Below are 13,307 nucleotides of genomic sequence, written 5' to 3'. Positions count from 1 at the left end.
AGTTTCCCATTTAAAACTGAGTGACTGAAAAACAAAAACAACTATTCAAATATAACATCGTTGTACACCTGAGATCCTTATTTAAACCTTCACATCTTATTTTTACTTATATTTGGGGTCACCTGAAGCACTATAAAAGAACATTTCATTTACCATATTTTTATTTATCATGTTTCGATTTATCCTACTTCCAGGCTGCTGAGCTTCTTTTTGTCAGCCCGCAGTTGCGTCCTCGGAGCGCAGCGCCGCGTTAGTGCTGCCTTGTTGCTATCACTACCAGTCAGTTGTCACAACAGTTTCCCTGTCAGGTTTGTGCCTACGCTGTGGTGTCTCCAACAGCAGCAACAGGATTTTGAACATCCTGTTCGGCACAAAAAGCTTTCACTATTGCTCTGTGAATTTGTGAAAGAAAGGACTTCCCTGAGTATTTTTATTTTTCAAGGCAGGTTGAATCCACGGTAGTGTACATGATAGCTGCGTTAATCCAGTTGAACAATTCTCAAACTAGGTTAGAAATTCATTCGTGAACCTAATTATAAATTAGTTCTTTTGTACATTATTATTTAAGAGAGTTATTGCTTTGTATAAGAAACGTGTTGTAGCTAGGTCTGAATGTAATGCAGCTCAGCTCTACATAAAATTATATGGCCATGTTTTTTTTTGTTTTTTTTGAGTCTATATTCTATAAATACAGGAGGATACATAAGACCTTGTGTGGTACCAGACCAGTTTCCAAAGCCTAAAATAGGCTGTCATCTCTTTTTCCCAGACCTAGTCTTATCAGGAAATCTATGAATATAATAAAGGTGACTCTGACTGTTTTTAAATTATTTCTGATTTTATTTCAAAACATCTTGTTGTACCTAAAATTAATTTATCAATTTCACTGCTTATTCAACTTCTTAATTTGGTATACATTTGCTCCTCTGTAATTGTATACTTCAGGAGGCCTTATTTCAGTTGTAAATATTTAAGCCCATAATTAAAATGTAAGCTCAAACACAAGGAAATGTAATAACCATCAAGGCAAAAGGTATTGTAGACAGACAGATTCTGGTCTGAAGACACACTGACACATTCTCAGCACTGGCCAGCAGAGGGAGATGCTGCACTTTAACCGCTCTCTACACAAAAGCCAGCCAGTTAAACATAGTCTGAGTAAACAAATGAGAAAATATGTCATCCATCCATCCATCCATCCATCCATCCATCCATCCATCCATCCATCCATCCATCCATCCATCCATCCATTTTCTTCCCCCCACTTCGCCAATCTCCTGTAGACTCATTACGTCAATTAAGTATTGTGATTCTGCGCAGACCTAAAAATCTTCTATGTTCAAAAAGCTTAACAGTTGGGGCTAGCTAAATGCACTTGTGCTTTTAATATTAATTTATGTTTAGGACTATTATAGTTGAAAGATTCAACCTTTTCTGAATAAAAAAGAAAAACAGCTGCATTTTGTATTGAAGGCAATTGATATTTATAATTAACTGCATGTAATATAGGTACTTGTTATAGAACCAGTGGTTCACATTAGAGTAGTCGTGTCATTTTTCCTTAATTTGAACAATATTGCAGCAAATATAGTATTTGGAGATGATTTCTTGTGCCTCTTGAAAATGTTCTTTCATTTATTTATTTATTTATTTATTTATTGTCATTATTGGTGACTTGTTCTTTGGGCTTTTTCAGTTTTCTTTTACTTCAGTAAGTACATTATATACATAGAAGGAACTAGTTAGGAACATTATCTCAGTTCATCAGCAGGCCAGGGAAGCAAACACTTATCACTGAGTGTTTGAGTGTACTATTCCTGAACATTTTGTACTTTAAGTTGATTCAGTTTTGAGGTCTTTCAGTCGGATTTAGAACATGATGCAGATATGGCATTTAACTGCACGAACAAGCTTTCATTCAAACTATTCAGCAGCAGCCCTTACTGTTTAGAGTTGTCTAGCTGGAAAGTGAACCACGGTTCCAGTCACATCTTTATCAGCCTGCTGCAGGTTTTCTTCCAAATTATGTTACTGCAATCCATCTTCCCATCAGCACCTACCTGAAGAAAAGCATCAGCATGTGTTAAAGAGGTCCAGTGTTAGCTTCCTTCAGATATAGGATGTTGGTCAAAAAGGTCAATTTTTGAATTTTTGTCTCATCTGACCTGAGCACCTTCTTCTTTCTTGCTGTGTCCATCACACGTTTGCTGCTGACAGTTTTTCAGTTGACAAATTGTTCCACCTGAGCTGTGGATCACTGCAGCTCCTCCAGGGCTACCAGCTTTTTGGCTGGTTCTCTGAGTAATGGTCGCCCGATCTCTGACTTTAAGTGGACAATTGTAGCTGTTTGGTTGTGCTGCGCTCTTTCCATTTTCAGATAATTGAAAAGGACTCCACAAGTTGTGCTTAGAATATTTAACAATGTAATCCTGGTTAAAACTTTTCCAGACTTTATCCCTGACCTGTCGGCAGTATTGGTATTTGTGATGCTGTCTGCTTTATAATGTTCTCTAACAAGCCTCTGAGATCTTAACAAAAGAGCTGCATTTATATTGAGATTAAATTACACTCAGCTGACCTTTAATTAGGACTTTTATGATGGTTCAAGCCATTTTCTTTGCGTTGGACTGCACTTAAAGGTATCAGAGTAAAGAGGGATTAATAAATATATAAAAACATACTTCCTACTTTAATGTCTATTAGCAGTAATACAAATTCCATACGTACTTAACCATGTAGGAATGTAACTTTGTAGTGTTCACTAAAAAGCTGGTGAAAAAGTATGCTAACTTTAGACCCACATAATGCTTTGTGTTAGCAATGCAAGCCCAATATAATAAAATAAAGCTTACTGTCATAACAGGATAAAAGTTGAGAAAGTTGCAGCTAGCGGTATGAATAATTGTCTAAGACACTGTAATTGTGCTTTTCTGTTTGATGGAATATTAAATCTACATTCACACTTTCATTTTATGTTTTTGTTCTGTGCCTGGTGTGGGATTTATACAGTGAGAACAGCTGTAGGTCAAATGCACTTCTTCACTCTGCTGCATTCCAGCCTTATTGAGTTCCACAAACTGAGTGGCAGCTAAAGTGAAAGCCTCAACAAATGAGCTTTAAATGCACCCTGAGACCACAAAAGGTTTTCTATCCTTCAGATATATTGCTTGTAAACACGAGAGTGGATATTGACTGAAAGTGAGGCTGCAGATCACATAACTTTAAGGCTATGACAGGCTTAGAGCTGCAGTCCAAATAAGGAGGCATTTGAAAAGTTGGCTGGCATTACGTAGATTTTCTGAACGGAACATTTTAATCAACCTAAGTGACTTTGAGAGAGATTTTGACCTTATTAAGAATCTTTTTTACTCATTATGAAGTTTAGACCAGAGACTTTTCGTGATTAAAATATTATCACGTACAACTCTGTAGGACACAATCCAAACAATTATTTGTTTGGCAAATTTGAGGGGAAAAAAGCCTATAGATCTTGAATAGTGAATGCTAAAAAAAAACAAAAGGTTTTTCAATTAATTATGCACTTAAAGGAGTGATTTATGCATCTAGCTTTTTTCAGCTTTTTAAAAACTCAATTTGAATTGTAATGGATGAATGTCACATTACATATGGAACAAATTGATGATGTATTATAGTATCATTGGCATTTTAAAAGTGGTGTGTATAGTCTTTTGAGAGCCACGGCATACACAGCATAAGTCTGCAAATTTCTTAACATTTTCCTTCTTTAATATAAGATAAATTGCGTTGTGGGAAAAGAATTGTTCCTCTCAATGGGAACCCACCTTGTTCCATGCTGGAGGCCATTGGCGCGCTGATGAGTTCCAGACAAAACAAATTGGGGGCCCAGTGAGGGAGAGAGGGAGGGAGGCCTGTTTTTGTCCGGCTCTGTGAGTCGGGATGGGCGGAGGAGCCTGGAGGAGGCGGGGTCTTCGTTTGTTCACGTCTCGGCTGCAGGAACAAAGGGGTCCTGTAGTAGTACAAGCATAGGTATCACAGTCCTCCTAGCTAATGTCTGCTAAAACGTAGGTATTGTATTATTGCAGGTCGGTTGAAATCGGTGGAAGTAGCGGGAGGCTTTTTTCTGTCATATGGCCGCCGCCTTTTGGACCTTGAGAGTGAATTATCAACGGTAAACGCTGGAGCTTTCTCCATCCTGCCGCTCCGGCTAGCAGCGAGGCTAGCTGGCGAGAAACACCGAGCCGAGGCGTTGAACGACGCCGACTTTTTCCGAACCTTTCTCTGCAGGTAGCTAAAAACTTTTAGCTATACATGTTCAGTTGCAAGCCTGTGTAACAATGAAACACTGAAACGGGTCGCTGATTGACAATAAGAACTTAAAGGTGTACGGTGGTTATGGTGGTCATTTAGCTAGTAGGTTAATAGCTTAGCAATGGCATCCGTCTTTAAAACGGTTACCGTTAATGAGGACGGCCCAGCAGTTAGTTCACGCCTGGTCCCGACAGGTAAACTGGATGCTGCCACACTGTTAAATGCATACGGTGCATTATTACTCACAGAGGTATAACATGACTCCGCTGACCTGCTGTGGAAGTATGCTGAAGAGTGTTTGCACATTGATGTTTTATTGGCTGAGGGCCATCCTCTGGATGCAGCTCTATTGTTTGCAGTGAAGGAGTTTGGGCGGACTAAATTACACCAAGGTCTTTTTATGTGGAGTTAACCTCTGTGAGATCTGGAGCGCCTCAGCACTTCTCATATGTTTGAATGAGTTATTTATTTTCATCTATATATATAAAAAAATACTTTAACAACCTGGTTATTACAACTTAGTGTTTTTTTTCTTGCTTTAATTGCTTTAGAGATGCTTGTGACTTATTTTTATTATTATTATTATTTTTTTTACAGTGTTTTGACTTTGAAAATCTGTGAACATTTGTCTTTTGATGCCTTGAATAGCTGTAAATGGGTCGTTTTGTTTTAGATATGATGTTTTTTGGGGGTGGATAGGTCTGATCTAAAGCTAGTGTTGTTTACAGTAAAGTAGTTTAGGTGGACTAATTTACTGCCTGAGATGCCTTTACAGCTCCCATAGGATGAAAGCTGCTTAAAGGCTGCAGTAATTTACCTTCAACTCTTATTACTTTAACATTAGCTGGTTATTTGAATCTGTCTCTTTAATAAAACATTTGTGGATTTTGCCTATTTAAACTATATATATTAGGTCTTAGTAAAGTGATTTGTTTTTATTTTTCTAAGCAATTAAATTCCATGCTTACCAAAGGTGCCTTTCCTGACTTTTCCCTAATTGCTGATTTTTATTTATTTTTCTCTTCTTCTATTTGGTCTTACCTTCCAGTTCATATTCTGACTAATGTAGTCTTTTTTTTATCACACAAAGCAAGACAGATGGATGTTCTGCAAGCTATATGATTGGGAAAGTAAGTTTTGAATAGAAAATTTAGCTACAAGGTCATTTGAATGTATGCATCAAAGCATATGTCTATGATAATCTTTAATGCTTACTTTAAAGATTTCAAAAGATGACAGCTTTTTTTCTTTCTTTTTTTTTAACCAACTGCAGTGCTTTTTCGATATGCATAAATTTACTTCGTCGAAACAAAGAGTTTAAACGTAGGACCAAATGCAGTCTGGGACTAATGAACAGGATTCTTGGGGAGCAGGTGAAAAGGTCAGATGTAAAGCATATAATGCCATTGTTGAGTTTCCCCACTGCAGGTTTAGCCCTTATCATAATAGGGAGTGGAGAATGACCTGCCTTGACTCTTGGATTTGCTGAAGAAAGGAGGAAGAGGTTGAAAGCAAATGAAGGAGGGGTCCTATTTGTTCAAGGGATTGGCATCCCTTTTTACTCAAGTTAACGTGTGTATTGCAATCACCATTTGGGGGAGTAGTCTCCCTACAGTTCCCTTTTATAACTGCACAAAAAACTGATGAGAAAATATTGAAATGAAATTCCTGTAAGATTTGATCCTTTCTTTGGCGTTCCTTGTCGTGTGTGCGTTCCTTGTCGTGTGTGTGTGTGTGTGTGTGTGTGTGTGTGTGTGTGTGTCCCCTGCTGTTTTTAATTAGGTGTGATCCTGTTTTCTTTTGCCAAACTGACAGAGACAGACTGCTGTGTATAGATATTGAATTACAGGAACATTGCGCTGCCCTCAGGTGTCTTGTCTGAGAATATTTGATCTGAAAACTGTAACGTGTCAACATTTTTAACAGAGAAAGCGCACGTTTAATAAGCTTTTAGGATGTGTGACATCTATGACTGCAAAGAATCCGGACTGCACACGTGAAATTCATCATGCATTAGAGATATTGTTTGCATTTGTGGAAAAACAAAGCTGGGAAAAAAAAGAGCTGTGTCTACCAAATCTGGGTCAAATTTCCAGAGCTTACACTCTCTTGCTTTTTCAGTTCAGTACTGTGATTATTTATGAAATATTCTTGTTTGAACATGATTACATGAAGTTTTGGATCATGCCGGTTGTGCATATGCATCTCAAGCAGAGCTGCAGAATAGATTTATTTTTTTTTAAACATTGTTTGAACATGGCTGGGTTGTCTGAGGGGAAAAAAAGGGTTAACGGCAGCCAGCGTATGAAGTAGGGGGGGATGGGTACTCTGTGCAACTTAAGGGGGGAGTCATGCACACGCACATACACAAAGAGTAAAAAGATTGTTTTCTTCTGGGATAACACGTCTAATGCAGATGGCTGCATGAAAAGGTACAAAAAAAAGACAACAAACCAGGCCACCTTTGCTTTCATCTGCCTACTTGACTGATTATTTGCCTCAGATGTGCGAAGGCTAATAAATGTCCTCGTGATGATTTGTTTTCTTGTCCATTTAGTAGATTGAAGATGCATTAGATAATGAATGCGGCAGGAAATTGTTTTTGCAGCATGCTTTCATTTGAGCAAATCGCAACCAAATCATCCAACATTAGATTACTTAGTTGATGCTGTGATTTGAATGCAGTAAATCCAAAGTAATCTAAATCTCCTTTTTAATTCTCTGCTCCTCCTCCCCCCCCCACCCCTTCTTTCTCTCTCTCTCTCTCTCTTTTTTTTTTTTTTTTTCCCTGTGCAGGCTGTTCGTCAAAATCATTCAAACTGTACTCTCCTAAGGAACCCCCCAACGGTGGCAGCTTTCCCCCCTTCCACCCAGGCGCTATGCTGGACAGAGATGTGGGGTAGGTGTCAGTTTCAGCGTTGAAGGGGAGGTTTTCTAAAACTTGGAACAACTCAACAATACACTGGTTTTATTTCCTTTTCTTTTGCTTTTTTTTTTTAATTCACTAATTGGTTATCTTGGTCTATATAAGTGTACATTTGTGTCCTGTTCAGTTGTTTTTGTTTAGTCTTACTCTCTACTATCAAGTTTTGAATTATTTACAGATACAAATCAATAAGTAATATGTTTTCGATCCTTGCATCTTAAAAATTTAAATGTGATTAACAACATTTACTTTAAAGAGTTAAGTCTTTTGATATGATCTACATTTGTAAGGTTTTTTTTTTTTTCTACACTTTTAGGCCTACACCTATGTACCCACCGTCATACATGGAGCCTGGAATGGGGTGAGCATGCTCAGCTTGGAACATACGGTCATCTAGTTGGTCTGAATGCACATTTTATGTATGCAATCCAGATATATTTTCTGTCCGAACTTAATATCCTGGAAAATTTGTCACAATTTTTCCAAATACAATTACTCCAAATAATCCGTCTTCAGCTTGGAAGCAATTCTTGACGCGTTATATTTCAAGTTCTCCCTAATGCTGATCCCCATGTCTGATGCTGATTCTTAGTGACTGAGATTCTAAAAGTCGTCACGGTAGGGATATTCTGAGTGAGTAAAAACGAGGGTTATTTAAATATGATAGAACCACAGTGTTCATTGATATCATTAGTTATGTTGCTAATATGCAGCCCAAGCTGAATCCGAGAACGTCTCCTGATGCTGGAGTGTTGCTGCTTCAGACTCCAGAATGAGCCGTCGGTGAAATCAGAACGCTGCAGCACGAATATCACATTGTTTCATGGCAGTTATGTTTCAGAACCAAAGCATGTCGCTACAGACACTAAAATGCCTGACTGTTTGATTTTTAATGAAAACTGTGCTGATCTCAATTCCCATGCGGATGCACGAAAGTGAGGGGAAAAGGTTATTTTTGTAAAAATAAAAAGCTGTTAAACTCTAATCGCTTATTTTGTCACAGCTTTAGTTTTACTCTTTAAAATTTGTCGAGTCACTCCGAATGTTTGGTAAAGGAATAACTGCACTAAACCGAATGAAGATGAAACACTTTAGTGCAAGAAAAGGAAAGTGACAGAGTTAAGTTTCACTTTACAACAAGGCTTTGTACAGCAAGAAGTTGTGAACGTTTCAGAACGCTTGCACTCACTTTCTCGCTCAACAGAATTAAAATCACTTTTAATAAAAGCATACGAGACATCTCCCTATGGCGCAAGACAGCGGCTGCATGATGGCTTCCTTTTACATTCACATTGGCTAACGAGACACAATCCCGGAGCATCAGATTGTTTTAAATGTACATCTCTGAAAATAAACACTTTATCATATTGCAGAGTTATTGGTGTGTATTCCTCAAAATTATTTTTGATGAAAGGGTTTCTTCTCCCAGAACACCAAGAGGGGAAATTTACGCTTTACTTAATATTTCGCCTAAACTTTGCTGCTCTTTACCTAAATGTGAGCACTGTGATTACAACATGGGTGATTTGATTTAACCGTTTGCAAATACAAAACATTCCTATGTTTAGATGACCATTAACTCCTCCGTTCAGAGTAATGTTTTCAGGTTTTAAACATTTCCTGTTCTGTGCCACAAATGATGGCTCGTTAATTATTATTATTAATTACTCATTTGACATTTGACTCATCTTATTGTTTCAGGAGACCCACACCGTATGGGAACCAGACGGATTACCGGATATATGAGCTAAACAAAAGATTACAGAATTGGACAGAGGTCAGTGCTGTTTCTAGCTCAGATCAAAATGTACTTTTTAAAGCTTTTATTGACATTTTTTGCCTCACCTAAGGTGAACTCCTAAAGTCCTACACGTTCAGATACTCTACATGGTAGTAAAAACATTACCTGTTACCTGTGGTCTGTTTCATGATTTTTGAAGTTGCTGTACCTTTTATGCTCTCAGTGTAGATGAGACAACAAGCCCATCTAAGCTGACCACTGAGCATTGTTGGAATTTTACCCATAGTTTAATGCCCATCAGTGTCTAATGGGCATTCAACTATACAAAGCAAGGATGCATGCTTTGTATAAAGTGTTTTGCCAAACTTGTTTTTTGGACGTTGCACAACAAGCATACATTCTAAGAGTTTCAAGATCTTTTTTAAGATTTTGGTGTATTTAATTAGTTTTAGACGCATTCTCCTGCATTCCTTTTCTCTGTAGACGACGTGATATTTTCCTTCTCCAACCACTTCTGATAGTTTGGTTAAAGTTTAATCTACATATGGTTTCAGGACTGTGACAATCTCTGGTGGGATGCCTTCACTACAGAGTTTTTTGAGGATGACGCCATGCTCACAGTCACTTTCTGTCTGGAAGACGGCCCCAAACGATACAGTGAGAGATACTTTACTTCTGCTTATGTGGACTTTGTTTGATGTCCTGTCTCTTTTGTTTCTCTGCTGTGTTTTCTTACGTTGTTCTTTTTTTTTATTTTATTCACAGCAATCGGCAGGACGTTGATTCCTCGATACTTCAGAAGTATTTTTGAGGGAGGTGCAACAGAACTGTTTTACGTTTTGAAGCATCCAAAGGAGTCTTTTCACAGTAACTTTGTGTCTCTTGACTGTGACCAATGCACCATGGTGACTCAAAATGGCAAACCCATGTTTACACAGGTAAACGTTTTGGTACCGTTCTCCTACTCGGTTAATACAAAGCTAATTTTCTCCAGTTCCTCTGACCGTCTCTCCTGTGAATTAGGTGTGTGTTGAGGGTCGCCTGTATCTAGAATTTATGTTTGACGACATGATGAGAATCAAGACATGGCACTTCAGCATCAGGCAACACAGAGAGGTTTTGCCAAGGAGCATTTTGGCTATGCATGTAAGTGTGAACTAATGGAAATTTGCATGCATTAAAAACTTATTTTGCTCCATATTCTATTTTATTAATTCACCTTTTTTATCTTAACCGCCAAGGATCCTCAGATGCTCGATCAGCTAGCTAAAAACATCACCAGGTGTGGGCTGTCCAACTCGACGCTCAACTACCTCCGTGTAAGAAAGCTTTCTTTTAAACCTTCTATTCTCCCTCCCCCCCCTCACTTTGAGTGTTACGGTAAAATTTGATATATGTTGGCTTTTTATTTCCCTGAAGCTATGTGTGATATTGGAGCCGATGCAGGAGTTGATGTCCAGACACAAGACTTACAGTTTGAGTCCAAGAGACTGTCTGAAAACCTGTCTTTTCCAGAAGTGGCAAAGGATGGTCGCGCCTCCAGGTAACCCCTGAGTGCATATTATGCTCCTAAACTATACTCTAATCACCAACCAATTCCATGATGCAATGTGCTGAAAACTTATTATTGTCAGAATACAATCAGAAGCCTAAATATATATATTTTCTATTTTGTGTGGCACAACACAGTACATAATTGTGATGTGGAAGAAAAATGATGGAGCCGTGTTTGAGGTTGATCCAAATTTGGTGGTAGCAGCGTAATGCTCTTCTATTTAAAAAGATTTGCCTGACGTTCCGTCTTCATAAACAGCCTGTTGGCAGGTCAAATGAGTATGGCTTTTGAGAATCTGTGGCAAGACTTGAAATTGACATTTCAAGTCAGATTTCCTCCATCCAGTTAATCTTTTATACCCACTCCAATCATGTGTTGCATAAAATCCCAATAAACTAAGCTGAAGTTTGTAGTTGTACCATTAGGGGGTTTGTGAATACTTTAGCTGGGTACTGTAGTTTCAGAAGCACAGACGACATGAAAACCATTCCACTAAACTAAACGCACCTTCTCTAATCTGCGTGCAGCCGAGCCAGCAAGACAAGCTCCAAACAAGCGGCGGAAAAGGAAAGTGTCCGGCGGAAGCAACGTGAGCTCCGGCGGAGGCGGCAATAACAACAGCAACAGCAAAAAGAAGAGTCCGGCCAACAGTTTCTCACTCTCCAACCAGGTACCTGTAAGCATTACTACCTCCTGACTGACCTACAGTTGATTGTGACAAGCAGAAGAGCAGTGAGGTTACAAAGTAATTCGATGTGTCGTAAACCAAGCAGCAGGTGAGGACGGTCTAAATGCGGTTTGGATTCAGACGGGGTTCAGGGATAAGTTTACTCTTCCCAAACTTAAACCTAATTAGTGACATGCTAGACTTCTCATGTGTACCAGTAACGGGCAGTCCCTGGTCCTCTGGTGCCAGAGTTCATGTCGAGGATGCACATGAGATCTCACTCTTTGATTAGAGCAGAATGTATTTTTGGGGCGTGTAGCTGAATAACCTTGCTGTGATTTTTTATTTTATTTTTTTTATTTATTTATTTATTTGTTCATTGGAACAGTTGGGTTTGGTGTTGGCTACAACAAAGCTCATCAAAGCGCCTGATTCACACATAACAGCTGTCTTTGCCTTCATGGTTGCTTGATTGAGCAAATGAGACCCGAGGTGGAATGAACCCCCCCCTGACTCCCCTGTGATGCAGCACTCAAGGATCAGGGATGCCCAACTGTGTCAACCCTGGTTCTTGGAATAGTCCAGACTGATGCCCCAACAAAACCTTTGCCCCGCTAAGTTTAACTGTAATTGGTTAATCGCTCAAAATTTAGAGGTTTTTGTTTTTCCGTGAAATGTTACTTGTGTAGCATATATGATGCGTTTCATTCATTAGGATCAGTTTGAATGACTAAAAACTGAACCCAGTTGGTTTGCACCTGGACCACATGGAGAAAAAAATCCTCCCATTAAGTCATCGTACAGCCATTCACTGCGCGAGCACCCCCCCAGTATTATGGGGATAATGTGTACCGGCCCTTGCTGTCCCCTTTAGGATGTGATGATGGTGGGAGAGCCCACACTGATGGGAGGGGAGTTTGGTGACGAAGACGAGCGTCTGATCACACGGCTGGAGAACACGCAGTACGATGGGGCGAATGGCCTGGACGATGAGGACAGTTTCAACAGCTCGCCTGCACTAGGGGCTCACTCGCCCTGGAACAGCAAAGCCCCCTCCAGTCAGGAGAGCAAGAATGACAACTCCCAGTAGACTGCTGAGATCTAAGCCAGATGTCAAAAATAAAAAATTAAAGTTAAAAACTTCTGGGACCTTGCCTCAGCCATGACAATAGCAGGATGGATGAGGGAGGGCTGCACCGAGCACTTCTATTGAATTGATGTTTAAAACTGTACCGTCGCTGGGAAAGCAGAGTCAGTGAGAGGAATTAAAGCTGGTGGGCCGACGCTTGAAGCAAAACTCTATCTCCTGCAGATTGTTGCACATAATTAGTGGTGCTCAGCCTCGTCCCCCTCCGTCGCTTTGGCTGTTGTCAGTCCTCTTAAAGGAGTGGTAACGGTGTTGTTCGCCTGCGCGTCCACTCTCACCACAAAGCTGAGCCAGTGTCGACGTGTCCCATCAGGGTGCTCACCACTGCGGTCACGTCGGTGGGTTTTTGTTCCAACCTCGGGTCTCTCAGCTGTGCGTTTCTTGTTTTTTTTCCCCTCCCCTTGAAGACGCACCTCATTGTTTCTGTTGGTCTCTCTGTCACTGAAAGAAAAATGCTTAGCCTTAATTATTACCTTAACCTGACCTTTTTGCAGGCTGTAAACATCCAACTATGTGCACTTAAAGTGTCGAAATTCAACGTTCAGTTTTTAAAAACTCAATTATTTGTTTTTGTAGGACCTGGTTGGAACAAAAACCTGTACAGTGCCGGAGCTTGAGGACCGGAGTTGAGAACCACTACGCAAATTCTCTTAACACACACACACACACTCTCACACATTCTCCTACACACACACACACACACGCACACACACCCACAGACAGACAGACAGACCAGTCCACGCACCAACAAACACTGTCGCCTACATCTGTGGCCCCAAACAGTGAGGTACTGGAGAGAGGCGGTACGCAGCATGTCTGGACCAGAGCACCAGACGCCACAAAGTTGTTTTTATTTTCTATATTTTAGATCTGTTTTTTTTTTTATTTCTTTTTTTTTTATGTAAAGTATTTGAAAAAAAACCCGGCAAGCAAACAATAACACCCCAGGATTTTCTTTGCACTGTTTTCCACTATTAACGG

At 39.7% G+C, this 13,307-nt stretch overlaps 1 protein-coding gene across 3 annotated transcripts in view; it reads left to right on the top strand.

Annotated features, from left to right (window-relative positions):
• The window catches only part of ldb1a (LIM domain binding 1a), a 22,550-nt gene extending 9,243 nt beyond the window's left edge, over positions 1–13,307 (top strand). The window contains exons 1-11 of one of the 3 annotated variants that reach the window (XM_007572621.2): positions 3,987–4,266; positions 7,087–7,189; positions 7,533–7,577; positions 8,918–8,993; positions 9,512–9,614; positions 9,723–9,895; positions 9,981–10,103; positions 10,199–10,276; positions 10,377–10,500; positions 11,040–11,182; positions 12,054–12,293. In XM_007572621.2, the coding sequence (XP_007572683.1) occupies positions 7,170–7,189; positions 7,533–7,577; positions 8,918–8,993; positions 9,512–9,614; positions 9,723–9,895; positions 9,981–10,103; positions 10,199–10,276; positions 10,377–10,500; positions 11,040–11,182; positions 12,054–12,269 (1,101 nt within the window). In that variant the 5' untranslated portion in view covers positions 3,987–4,266; positions 7,087–7,169 and the 3' untranslated portion in view covers positions 12,270–12,293. Of the gene's footprint in view, positions 1–3,986; positions 4,267–7,086; positions 7,190–7,532; positions 7,578–8,917; positions 8,994–9,511; positions 9,615–9,722; positions 9,896–9,980; positions 10,104–10,198; positions 10,277–10,376; positions 10,501–11,039; positions 11,183–12,053; positions 12,294–12,902 lie in introns of those variants that run through there. The other 2 variants (XM_007572622.2, XM_007572620.2) reach the window with 2 other exon arrangements.

Source organism: Poecilia formosa, unplaced genomic scaffold (assembly GCF_000485575.1).
Source record: "Poecilia formosa unplaced genomic scaffold, Poecilia_formosa-5.1.2 Scaffold305, whole genome shotgun sequence".
Lineage (NCBI taxonomy): Eukaryota > Metazoa > Chordata > Actinopteri > Cyprinodontiformes > Poeciliidae > Poecilia > Poecilia formosa.
Note: the sequence above shows the minus strand (reverse complement) of the source record. Positions and strands in the feature narration are given on the sequence as shown.